At 42.9% G+C, this 13,621-nt stretch overlaps 1 protein-coding gene across 1 annotated transcript in view; it reads left to right on the top strand.

The window, feature by feature from the left end:
• Nucleotides 1-7,079, top strand: part of LOC119387836 (band 4.1-like protein 5) — a 34,206-nt gene extending 27,127 nt beyond the window's left edge. The window contains 2 exon segments of the mRNA XM_037655366.2: nt 379-783; nt 3,898-7,079. Of these exon segments, the coding sequence (XP_037511294.1) occupies nt 379-783; nt 3,898-4,116 (624 nt within the window). The 3' untranslated portion in view covers nt 4,117-7,079.
• Nucleotides 7,080-13,621: the final 6,542 nt, after the last annotated feature.

The raw sequence follows: 13,621 nt of genomic DNA, 5'->3' as shown, positions 1-13,621 counted from the left end.
TGACATAACTTTTTAGCCCAAGATTGGATTTTAGATTGGAACGACGAACCTTTAGTTTACTGCATGCATGGTAGTTACATTAGCACAGAAAAAGTACTTGTGATTTGAAAGGAAATCAGCTTGCTATGCTCTCTTACATAGGTGATTGACAAGTGCACTGCAGTTTTGTGGGAGGAGCTTGTATTTATTGTTAGGTTGTAACTGACTATAGCTGCCTAACCATTGGAGTGCTCGTTAATCACCATTAGAAAAAGAAGCACGTTATGCTGCATGCTGTTTGTGTCTAAATGTGTGTAGCTCCTGCATCTTAAACAACTAGTGATTCTCTCCCCATTGTGTCTGTGCCACTCCCTCCTTTTCTTCCCCTCTCACCACCAGCCACAGGGGTCGTCTGCCGGCAGTGGCGCCGCCAGCGCCGCAGGCGGCTGTAGCCCGCTGCCGGCATGCGCGCACCAGCAGGCACCACGTGCCAGCAGCCCCGATTCCTCGCAGCTACTCATTCAGTTTGATAGCGAGGACGAGGAAACGCTGCCGCCAGCTGGCTGCAAGGCTGACCACCCCGCACTGCTGCTTAACAACAGCAATCACAGCAATCCCCCTCCCAACACCCCACTCCTGCCATCCAAGAAACCCCTTAGTGCACCCGCTGAACATGCCCTTCCTCCTCCCACTGCTACCCTTGAGCCAGCACTGCCATCACCGCCGCCGCCACCACCACCACCACCACCACCACCATCTCCCCCGACACTCCCCAAAAAGAGCTTGGATGGTGTGGTGCTTACTGTAAGTGTCCCAAGTGCACATCCCTCACGTTTTAAGGACCATTCACTTCTTTCCTTGCACTCACTGAACAAGTTCAGAATGCTTTACACTTCGCTTTGTTTCGTAAACATTTCACCATGGCAGCATGGTGGTGCATCTGCTCTGTGCACCCTAGCAGCTTGGCTAGTGTGTTATGCTGCTGAGCAAAAGGTGCAGGTCCAACTATCAGCCGTGCTGCCCGCATTTTGATGGGAGCAAAATGCAAAAACACCTGTGTACTTATATCATAAGGTGCACATTGATGTATCCCAGGTAATCAAAAACTTTATCCGGAGTCCCCCTCCCCTACAGGGTGCCTCATAAACACGACACAGTTTTGGCACTTAAGACTCCAGAATTAAATTTAAAAAATATATATGGTGGCATCCGCTCATCAACATTCATTCATGAATGATGAGTTCCCACTCTCAATTATTGCAACAGTGACACGCAGGTTTCATAACATTTTGGGCTGATTTCCAGTGACTGAAAAAGTGGCAATGGATCTATTCTGAACAAGTTCATGGAGTGCAAGAAAGTCAAGTGGACCCATACAGCTGTCATTATATCCCACTTGAGCAATGAAGAGAGATCCCTAGCATTTGTTTATAAAGAAACATTGGCTTCAAGAAGCATACTTTGACTGCTTTTAAAGGAAGATGCGTAAAGGCACCTCAGCCAAAGACTTCGAACAACACCCACAGAGTAAGCAAAAAGGCGCTTCTGTTCAAGTGAAGTATGATGAAGGCCATCCTCTCGGCACGAAGTGAAAATGGAAAAAATACAGGAGCATCTTGTCATGCGTGACTATTTAAAAGCGTGATGCAGCATTGATTGCTAAGCATGATTGCAGCCTCATAAATCAGCACAATAGCTCAAATCATGCTTATATTGTGTGCACTAGTTCTTCCCTGCTAAATCTCTAATTTTCCGTAAAGCTTTCAAACTTGGGCTCATTCAGTGATTTCGTAAATGTTTCATTGAGTTTTACAAAAAATTTATTCTGCTCATGAAATAGTTTCATTTCTTGGTCTCCCATCATGCACTTGCAAGACTTCCATGTGTTCCAAAAAAGTTCCTATGATCAAAATAGTGTGTTGTTTGTCAGGTTGTTCCATTTGAAGTTTGCTGCTGCCTGTGTGGTGTGTATGAAGACAAATCATTGCTATTAGAGTGCATATGTATCCCCTGAAAGGTGTGTTGTCTGTGCTATTTTTTCAAATGTTTGTGCTCTCCCATCCTTTGCTGTGTCTGTGAATATTGTGAATTTTTAACTTCGTAGGAATACTAGTGGACACAGAATAGCACGAATGCATTGTAGTCAATTTTCTTTTGCTATATTTTACTTCATGTCAGTGGTACCTTTAAGCCAGTGCTTAAAGTCTCCCTTCGTTGGAGGGGGGTCCTCAGAGGGCGGCGACCTAAAAACATACATACATACACACATACATACAGCCCCTCCTTAAGAAAAGGGAGCCCCCCCCCCCCTGACTTTAAGCCCTGCTTTAAGCTATTCTCCCTTACTCACATCAAGGCCTTTTGCATAGTGTCTTTCTGTGTGTTCCGCACTTAAAATAACGTTGATTTGTCCTCACCCTTTGGGACTAAATTGACTTTAAGAACTTGGATGAAGTGAGTTTGTAATATTCCTTATGTTGTGGACGGGCTGTTATGCCTGAGTAGCAGTTTCATGTGGCATAGGCAGTCGCTGCACGAATTAGACATTAATGGATTATAGAGAGCTTTGACTGTCACTTTCTACCTGCTGGAAAAATGGAACAATCTTATTGACTACCGTAAAATGCCGAGCAAGCGCCCCCACCCGAGCAAGTGCCCCCCTCCCTTTTTCGGGAGATCTGAAATAGGCGCCAGTGACCAAGTAAGCGCCCCCCTCCCCTCCTCCCCTGTGGCCACTTTTTTTTTTTTTTTCAAGACGAGCATCGCTTGTGTAAACAGAACCACAAGAATGAGTACACTGAATGCGTATCTAATGTTCTTTATGAAATTCTGTTGTCATGTGGCCTGGTCGTATATTAATCAAATCGGTCGCTGCTTCAATTGTTTGGCAGTGACGAGGGGGAATAAAAATAGTAAATAAATAAAGTATTTCATTAGAAACATGGATTGGCATTTTTTATTTTTAGTGGCACTCCACCGCCATCTTGAATTTCGGTCCGGGACCGAGCAAGCAGCCCCCCATCCAAATCTGGTCGGATTATCCTTCACCGTAGGGGGGGGGGGGGGGCCTGCTCGGCATTTTACGGTATTGCAGGACACAACATGGAATTTTTTAGCTCGCAGGAGATTTCATCCAGAATCACTGAGTGGTTTCAGTGTCTGCAAGTTAGCCATCTAGTCTGACGTAACTAGCATTGAGCAATTTTTGCATTGAAGCAGTGAGAAGGTTTGGTTCTGATTATTAGGTATTTATCTGTCATCTAAGCCTATGTGGGCACAATATTCCAGCATTATTTTGTGACACCATGCTGCTGTTCATTGCACTGAATGAGTTGGGGATACTGAAACCATATTGTAAGCGAGTAGTTAATATACCGCTAACAGTTTCATTTATTGCTTGACAAATTCTCTGTTGTGGTTTATGGTCAGTACTGTAAACTTCCTTTATAACCATGTTATGAGACTTAGAAATAAGTTTGTTATCTGCCTGGCTTCCGAGCACTTAAGCATGATCATGAGTAAAAAGTTTGTTGTAGTTGGCATAAGAAGCATTCTAAAGAGGATGCGGTGAAGCTCTGTTGTCTGTACAAGTTTAAATTGGCTCTTTCTTTTTGCGATTTGATTTTCTCACATAAGCTGACTTTCGTCTATAACTCCTAGCACTCATTTAGTAATTGGCTATTGAATAGAGCTGAAAGATGGACATGAAGGCGTTCCGACCATTTTTGAATGCATAGGTATCAGCATAATGCATCCAAGTTGGCCATGTTCCCCTCTTGATAAAAGTGTTCGAGTTGTCTGGCTGTATTACCAGCTAGGTGTGCCAATTTTAACAATGGACCACACCGTACATGAGCATGCAAGTCTGCTACAAGGGTTTGCTTAATATGCCACGGATCATTCTGTACGTGTGCGCAGGAGACATCTTTTGCCGGGGCGAATCCCGTCACGCGCTCCCTTTCCTCTGCCACGCATCCACGTGTCAGCAACGGTGGGATCGCCGCACCCGTGGTGGTCAAGCGTACGCTGTCCAACTGCACATCGAGCCAGCTTTCGCCGTGGCATGTTGGCTCAGCCGATGCTCCCGCCCCCAAACGGCAGGTTGAGAGGCGCACCATCATGACCACGGAGCTTTGACTGGAGGAGGGCCGTGTCCTTTTTTACTGATTTTTAGTGCCACGGCCACTCTTGGTCGGGCTAGTGTGACGTGTACTGCCACTACATTGCTGCACTGTGGGACCAGTGAAATTGTAGAAGCTCGTAGTAGTTGGCACCACGTGCCTAGCTGCCATGTACTTTTTGTTCTTAGTGATTGCATAACTGTCTCGTTTACATACGCTGTTGCATTACACGATGAGCGTAACTGCACGTGTTGACTTGTCGGGCTGCAATTTCTTGTGGCACATATGTGCCAGTGTTTCTTTCTCTCTTTTCTGTAAACAACTGCTCTTGCTATGGCATTGTATGTTCCTCATAGTCTTCATAATGTAGCCAACGGCTTTTCCAGCAGTTTCGTTTCAACATATAAAATGTTCTGCATAGTCCTTACTTGGGACAAGAGCTGCAGCTGCCAATCAAGCCAACATTAGTAAAGCTATAAGAGTGCCTTTTAGCTTTACATCTTTGTGGGGCCATCAGCGCTGGCCTGCCTTCACATGTGGTTGGTTGCTTACGTTAACACTTGCAGATTTTTCACTTCATGCCAGTTTAGTTAACACATCTTCTGCTTGAACAATGGGACATTGTACTGGGGCAGCGTAATGGCAGCAGCTGCAATTCATGCCTGTATATTTAGCATCGCCTGCAGTCTTGACATCCAAAATGCCGAGATAAGATGTTTTGGCTGAGGATCGCCTTTGCATGGACAATCTCGCACGTGCATGTGTTTCCAGTGTGCCTGCCTCACCAATCTTGCCTTATTTCATTCAGGATGGGTCATAAAACGATGCATTGTACCGTAGAGATGCAGTAGCTGCAAGCAAATCAATGAGTCTTTTTTCAAGCATTTTTGTGTTCAAGTATCTGGGACATAGCTTTTGATGGTCGATAGACTCTTATTATGATACGGCTTGTAGCACAGGAGAGGCTGTGTGAAGGTTCGTTTTTTTTTTTCCATTAACTTAGGGCAGCTATTAAAGGGATTTAGATGTGTGGTTGGTGACGATAATGATTTGCTTCATCAGGCATGGTTCTTCTAGAATGTACAGTCGAGTTCAGTATGAACTGCAATACAGTGCGACGTTCTTTTGTGGTTCCGTAATTTGGCCGCATTCTTTCTTCGAATAGTTGTACTATGTAATGCCATTGCACCTGCCAACTTTTTACCCTCTTATGGATGTACACCCTTCTTTTAAATGTTGAAATTATATACTGATCAGAATCGTGGTTGTGATCGTTGTTTTGCTTCTAGTTTTTATTTTCGCTACATCTGTCTTGGTTCCAGGTGCCAGCGGATTCTGCTAACGACTTGCGTTTGTACAGTGCCACCTGTCTTACTTCTGTACTTCTTTTACACGACTGTTAGATATTTTTGGAAGGTTCTTTTATGTAGAAGATATTTTAGCGAATATTTGGTGTTGTGCAAGATGAGAAAGATGATTTTGACAGTTTACAAACTGTATATGACGTGTTTGAAGGACTCTGCTATGACTCTTGTACTGTGGTTTTCTAGTTCTTTGCAAATGGTTAAAGTGACTGTTTTTTTTGGTTTTTTTTTTAGCAACTCGCACATTTGACAGAGTTGGAAAGAAAGCCTGTTAGAGACTGCACAATATTGTAATAAGGTTCATGACTCAAGCCACCTGCAAGGACAACATTTCGTTGGGCTTGCTTCAGTAAACTGCTGTAGTCATTTTCAGAAGTTTGAGTAAATGCCTAGGTGACTTTCAAGGATTAGTCACTTAATCGAATTGACTACCGACTTGTCATCAAGATAATTATTGCAAACGGATTACAGTTAGGTTATTGTGTTATGTTTGTGAATATTTCGAAGAAGCAATGGTAAGTTGCGAGTTTGCATTGCGTTTGTTTTGTTAAGATTCGCATAGGTTTTCAATGCACTGGGTTTAAAATATCTCACACCTCAGCATTTTTACAGCCTTGCACTTTCGTCATTGAAAAATAGTAAACTGCCTGGGCCATGTAAGTTGTGGTGCAGAGAGGTGAATGCACTTTGAAGTTGGACTGCAGTCTGCCATGCTGTATGTTGCAATAATAATTTTCTTTCCATTTCGTTTTCCTTTTTCTTGAGCCTGACAATAAGGGGCCACTTGCAGTGTAAGAGGTGCGGGCAGTGTTGCAACAAACTTTGTCTGCGCAATCATATTACAAATTTAGCAATGTCATTTGGCCCAGTGTTCATAGTTGTACTAGCCTATGCCAGGTTTCAGCAAACGTCACATGTAAAAGGAGATCGAGTTTGAAAATCAATTGCTGCAAAATCTGGCCTCGATGCTCATTTCAGGTTGATGTGCCTCTATCTATGAGCAGATTTTTTTTACTCTTAAATTTATGATAACCTTTACGAACTAAAAAGTAAGAGTGGAAGTGGCACTATTAGGCACTACTGGTTGCGGGTGATAGGTTTAGTGCTGGTTCTGGTAGTTGTTGTCCAGTCAAACGACTTAATACTTCAGATTGTATATTTGCTCGTTTCAGTTGATTTTGGAAAGGTTGCTTCCATTGCTTTTGCCAGCAGTGCACCAGGGCCATGCGTGGCAAATGATGTCCAAGTTTGTAACTAAGGCTGAGCAGTAGTCATTATATGTTTCAATAATAACGTATAATTATGTTGTTAAGCGGTAACCTTTCCTACGCTCTATGATTTCGTCAAAGTGCATGGCGTTGTAGTAACCAAGGGTAATAACTTTCGCTGTTGAAACTAAAGGGGAGACCCTGCTTCTGAAACATGTTTCTTGTTTTTGATCGTATCATTATGAAACTTTCACAGCTTATGTATTTTTATGTGCTGATTTCAAGCATGCAATTATTGTTCTAATACAATATGTAGTTTTGAAACTATTAAATGGTTTTTGTATTGTTAGGAGCAGGCTTTATTTTTAAACTGTGAGGGTTATCAAGCAAATCAGCCTATCACAATAACCTGGAATCCATGCTGTATGCAATAAGACAAGAATGGATGTTCTAGGCCCATTTGAACAAAAGTTGTGGTATGTTGAACATTCCCAGCTTGATCCCAGTTTGACCAAGCTCGACATCGGTGACTTGCCAAGTGTTCAACGTACTATAACTTTTGTTCAATCGGGCCTAGAACATCCATTCTTGTCTTATTGCAAACAGTATTCATTCCAGCTTATTGTGATATGCTGATTTGCTTTATAACTCTTACAATTTATAAATAAATCTTGCTCCCAACAATATACATGAAATATTTGATATTTTGAAAAAAGCATAGTGTACTAGCACCTCTTATACAGGAGTGTTTATTTTTGTACCTGTGCCTTTTCTTTTTCCCCAACCATTTTTATTCTTACTTTCAGATTTGAAAATATTGCAGAATGAAGCTTGCACATTGTGCAGGACGCACATTCCATCCATATGCTGTGCCTCTTTGACGAGCAGTTTATGTAGCAGTGTTTTTTTCTTTTTTATACGATATGACCTTGCGCAAGGGAGCTCATTCCCTCTGCAGGAAAAAGTGCCGTCCAAGCTTGTTTAATGATCTTGTCTGTGGATATAGGAGTAAAGACTATTTTTTAGCAGCTTTTTCTACATTTTTTTTTAGTAAGAACTCATTCCGTAAGTGCCATTTTGGGGGGTTGCATATTCCTCGTTCCTTCGCAAGGTTTACAAAAGCTGCTAGTATCATGCGTATGTATGCATGTTTGTGAAAATAAAAATATGAGATGTAAATTTCAGTGTTCTTGCTTTCCTGTCGAGTCATAGGGAGACACTGTTGCACAGTAGCAGGAGCAGCTGCTTACTCAATCTGCTTGCAATGGTCTATAGAGAATATGTGTTCCAACACTCCAGCAAAACAGCACTCATAACCACATGACTGAGCACACAGACAAATGCCGAGGCCAGTCACTAATTGAGCGTTAGAACGGCCACATATCAATGCAGTACCAAGTTCAAAGGACCTTGGCGTCTGCCCGATGTGGTAGTTTGGCAGGTAATGTGTTTCAATGCTAGGTTAGACGATATGGGTCCTATGCTGACCACGCCACCTGCATTTGTATGGGGGTGAAATGCAAGAACACTTCTGTACTTACATTTAGGTGCATGTTAAAGGGGTACTGACACAAAATATTCAGTTGTCATTTTCTTGCGTCAAATTAAAGGCCAAGCCCTCAAGAGCCTAGAAAATGTACTGCTATGCAAGAGTGCACCCTGAAAAAGTAATTGCAGTATGTTTTTAAAAGATAGTTTCGGTTTCTACTGTACCCCGACGTCACAGACACGGTACAAGCTTCTCATCACGTGCTCGCGCAAGATATCGTGACATTTGCATGGCCGCTTCACACCGTGGCTCCATTGGTGATGCACAAGCGGCCATTTTGGAAGTCTTGGTACCCGACATCATTACAACTAGCCAGACTGCTGGGTGAAGTCACCAGAATTAGTACTGTAGCCAGACGTCAAGGTAGTGCCGATGTCGGTAGGTGCACCATGGGAAAAATTGACTAATATCAAAAATAAAATATCTTATCAGCATTTGCTGAGCTTCACACATGCTCAGAGCTGTATCTGTATACAGGAGATTTGTATGGCAGAGTAAACCTTCTTTCGAAAAAAAAAGGTATCTGCACCCCTTTAAAGAACCTTGGGTGGTAAAATCGATCCGGATTTTCCCACTACGGTGTGCCTCATAATCATGTTGTTTGCATAGGTCGGGAAAAAGTGTGGAGCTCACTCAGTCTCACTCATGAAATATATTTTGCTCTTGGGGCTCACTCGGACTCAAACTCGCCCACCAAAACATTACTCGCTTGGACTCACTCTGACTCGTGGCTCGATCTGAGCCTGAGTGAGTCGACTCATGAGTCCGTTAGCGTATATTTAACTTTTTTGACCATAGCGTAATTGCTCTTTTAACACCAAAATCTCGCATAATTGGTGCTCTACTTGGCGCCTTTTAATCTCGTACTTTCAAATATCAGTTATCAATGGTTGTAATCAAGCAAGGACGCTTTTATTGAAACAGATGACTTACATGAAATATCTTTTATCAACAACGTCCCATGAAATTTTGCCGCCGGAGGGAGGTCCAAAGACCACCCCCCCCATACGTAACTCACGCCTCTGATCAATAAATACTGAGATGGTGTATGAAAGCCAGTGCTTTGAAGTATGTGTGAGTAGGTGAGAGTATAAATGCGAGCCGACATTAGACTGACAGTAATGCTGAAGTTGAGTAAATTGGACCATGTCGGCAGAAAATGTGGAGCTCAAGCAGACTCGCTCAAGAAATATATTTTACGCTTTGGGCTCACTCTTACTCAGACTCACCAAAATTTTCCTCCACCGGACTTGCACTCACAAAAACATTACTCACCCGGACTCAAGGCTCAATGCAAGTCTGAGTGAGTTTGCAGACCTATGGTGTTTTGACATGTAAAACCTCTGAAGTTATTTGAAGTTAAGTTTAATTCTACAAGTATTGTGGACTCTTAATGCCCTGAGCTCTTTATTAGCATATATTAAAAAAATGACAACTCCACTGTTGCTCACATGAACTGTCACATGCCAAACCAATTTGCATGTATGGTCTATACCAAGGCATGTTTGTATATGGTACCGAGATTAGTTGTAATTTCTTCAAAGCATCAAATGCTTTTAGCTTTTGTAACCGGTGAACATCAAGCAACCTTGAGCCATAACGTTGAGGCGTTATCCGAGCACTCAAATGAGAACATCTGGGCATCGTTGCAAGAACATCCAGGCAACCATTCAGAAGAGCTTAGTGGCGCGGGTTTTGCCGCCTCTTCGAGATGGTGCCATGCTGCGTGTGGCGCAAGAGCGTCCAGTCTGTGGAAGCCGAGACCTGGCCTGTGTTGCTTTGTGGCTGCATACTCTAGGCCAGTGGTTCTCAAACGGGGGTCCATGGAGATCCATTTAAATAAAAGCCACATACTTCACGGTGCATGCTGTGTTGTGACTAGAGCTGTGCAAATAGCAAATATTTGGGCGCGAAGCGAATTCGAATAATAAAGATTGAGTGCGAATCGAATTGAATAATTTTCGAATAATTTTAGAATATTTCTCAAACATTTTTCGAATACTTCGAAGTGAAATTACAGAAAAAAGTTGCAGAGAATCCCTAGGTATGTCTCATCAGATAGCAACATGAAAGTGTTTCTTTTTGCTAGGTTGATGAAGCGCTGGCGGGGTGGTGTTTCATAGTTGTCTTATCAAGAATGAGGCAATGTAGAGGCCGGATTGTATTTATGTACATGATTTGGCGCAACCAAAGTGTTGCCGACAACACTTTACACGTGATAGGCAAAGATGTCATTTTCTCAGCTTCTCCTCCTCTTTCAACTTCTGTGGAAGCTCAAATGATGTGGTGGACAAGGGTGTGCTCCCTTCAAGTCCAGAGTTCCAAATCTGCCTCGTAGACGTTGATATATAAGAACATCTGAAATTTTGAATGCTAAAAAGCTTCGGCGCCCGATTTTTCGGACTTCCTGCCCAAATTTCAGGCCCAAAACAGCATTAATTGAGCCCCCAACTCTGCCAAATCTTTCATCTCCATATTGGAACCAGCGTTTTCCTGAGTTAATACATTTGCGACCGTAACGGAGCTTGAAAGGCAGCTTTGGCGCAATACGTGGGTGTGATGAGGTGAAGCATATTGAAAATCTAGGGACCACTTCCAATCGGGTTTTGTGTCTTGGCCAATTCGCCGCACGGAGCTAAAGGCAGCTTTGCCGCAATATGAGAGTGTATGATGAAGCATATTAAAATCTGAAGTACTTTCATTTGGACGTGATGTATTTGTTTTTGTTGAAGTTCAAATAGTAAAATTCCAGGGAATTGAATCAAATAGCAAACACTTTCGAAAAGCACACCCCTTTGTGACCCCCCCCCCTTTTTTTCTCCCACTGGCTCACCTTTCCACCAGACCACAAGGGTCCCCAAAAATAGAAACCTGCTTAAAAACTCCCACACCATGATGTAATGCAGCCTGATTGGCATTCAGACCTAGTTCTCTGTGTGCCTGCTGTGGCACCACTGAGAGGACAGCTTGACGGAGAAGTTCACAGCTGACTGCAGTTGACACTCAATGTAAAGCTCATTTTATTGTTACACATTACAGGCTGACGGAACGTTACACCATGAAGGGGCGTAGCCAGAAATGTCAACCATACAGGTTTAAGCAGGTTTCTTGTAGGTCGAGTTACCGGGCGCCATGAAGTTTTTGTTTCCCCAGAAAAAGTCTACAAAAGGACATTCACACTGAAATGTCAGAAATATTGGGGGAGAAGTGTCCTCCTTATAGCCCACTCAAAAACTGGCTCTTTAGTTTGAAGACATGACATTTTACCATTGAATATGAACCCTGCAGTGGCCGCTCAACGACCTCGAGGGATTTGGTAACAAGCTCTGCTGTCCACAAGCCGATTCTTGATGATAGGCGAATACCTGCCACAAATATAGCCCAGTTCCTGGGAATATTCCGGGAGCATGTCGGTTCCATTGGCGCCAATATCCTATACAAGAAGAAGCTTTCAGTGAAGTGGGTGCCAAAATGTTTGAACAGTCAACAATGCACATTCGCACGTGTCTAAGGTTGTGGCTGCCAAACTGAAGATCTTGGGTTCCAAACTGGCCCAGCATCGCTCATATTCACGTGACCTGGTCCTTTCCAAATACCATCTGTTTCCTAATTTGAGGAAATGATTGAATGGACATCAATCTGAGGACGTTGTTGATGTAAAACATGCTGCTAAGAGCAGTTTTGACAACCTATATAGCATGCCTTCTTTTAATGAACAAGAAAAGATGAAACAACAATGTAGAAAGGGCATCTGTTTGAGGAGGGATTACTTTGAATAAATGCGTACTTTCAAAGCTGTGACTATACATTTTCTGTGCAAAGCCGGGAACTTTTCAGTGCCCCCTCGTACATACGATGTAATGTGGACGAAAAGGCAACTTGCCACTGGCAGGGACCAAACCTACAATCTTCGGATAACGTGCCTGATGCTATATACCTTCCGCTTACCTGTAGTATACGCCTGTATCTTTCTTGGCTTCATTATCTGCTGGTTTTCATTAAGGTTGTGTCAAACAAAGAAACAAGCCCTCAAAGTTCCCTTCTTTCGTTCATTCGCAGCGGGAGTCTCGTTCCAGCAGACTAGATGCCTTCAGGTAGAATGCGAGGGCTTATTGGTCAGCTGTCTGCTAGTTAAAGGATCACATGCTATGTTACACCAGCTGGCAAAAGAAAGAGTGTTCCACACTCGCCGTCATAGCTACGAGCAGCCAAGAGCACATAAATAGTCTCTAAAGTGGAGAGGACGACCACTGCCATAGCACAATTGGTAGAGCATTGGGTGCTTTATCCGGAGGTTGCAGGTTCCTGGGAACCCGACGGCAAGTTGTCTTTTCGTCCGCTTTACTTTCTTTGCATCTGTATCACAGTTACATCAATGCACTTAAAACAGTACAATTAGCGTTTCCTATACCTTCCTTGGCTTCATTATCTGCTCATTCTTATGAATTAAAATGAGTGGCACATAAAAAAATGGATGCATGTCTCTTTCTTTTGCCTCCGTTTGTTTAAGCGCTACTCATTTTAGCTCTTCTTGCCAATGTTTCTGATGGGCAGCTCTTCTCAACAGCTCCTCTTGCCCCCGCGCTTGGCATGAAAATTGTTAACACTAATGTCCCTGCCCACCCAAAAAAATTCTGGCTACGTGCCTGGATGTACATCACTTAAGTCATGAAGTGGAAACAAAATATTAATATACATGAACTTGTGGTAAATTTATAACTGCAAGGGCAGATGACAGAAGTGTGAAATGATTCTACGAGCACCTTAGTACTTTCATTGCAATTTTATTGAAAATTAAGGAAAAATTTATTTATAAATGAACCTTCCTTGAGAGGTTTATGCAACCAACCTCAAAAATCTATCTACATTTACAATCCCAGCCCAGTTTGCTAAAGGAGGCCACAACAACCTTAAAAATATTTTGAAGAGCTCCTCAGTGTGAGCATGGTTTTTTTTTTTTCACATGTGAATTGCCTACACTGTGTGAAATGTGGAAACAATGCTGTTGGCACAGCTTACTGCTTTTTCTTATCTGCCTTCAAGACGCACTGAACAAAGGCGCAAGTCAGCTGGCAAAGCCTGACGACTTCCATTTACGCCAAGCCTCCACTGTCCACATTATTGGTGAGCCTGTGGAGTGGCCCTGTTGCTTCTTGTGCTTGCAGCAGGGTCTTGCACGATTCGCTTGGCACCTGGAAAGCAGTACCAAATGCCCAATAATGCAAGAACTCCACAGTGGTACAAAGTGTTCTGTTCTAACAGTCCTAACAGTACAAATACACAGTTATGTAGCATAAAGTTATGCACAGGCTTCTATACTTGGAAGGCACTGTCATATTAAAGCAAATTTAAAACAATGCTTGCGTACGCGCAGGAATAAAAAGGTCATACCTTTTTCTC

Source organism: Rhipicephalus sanguineus, chromosome 3 (assembly GCF_013339695.2).
Source record: "Rhipicephalus sanguineus isolate Rsan-2018 chromosome 3, BIME_Rsan_1.4, whole genome shotgun sequence".
NCBI classification, from domain to species: domain Eukaryota; kingdom Metazoa; phylum Arthropoda; class Arachnida; order Ixodida; family Ixodidae; genus Rhipicephalus; species Rhipicephalus sanguineus.
Note: the sequence above shows the minus strand (reverse complement) of the source record. Positions and strands in the feature narration are given on the sequence as shown.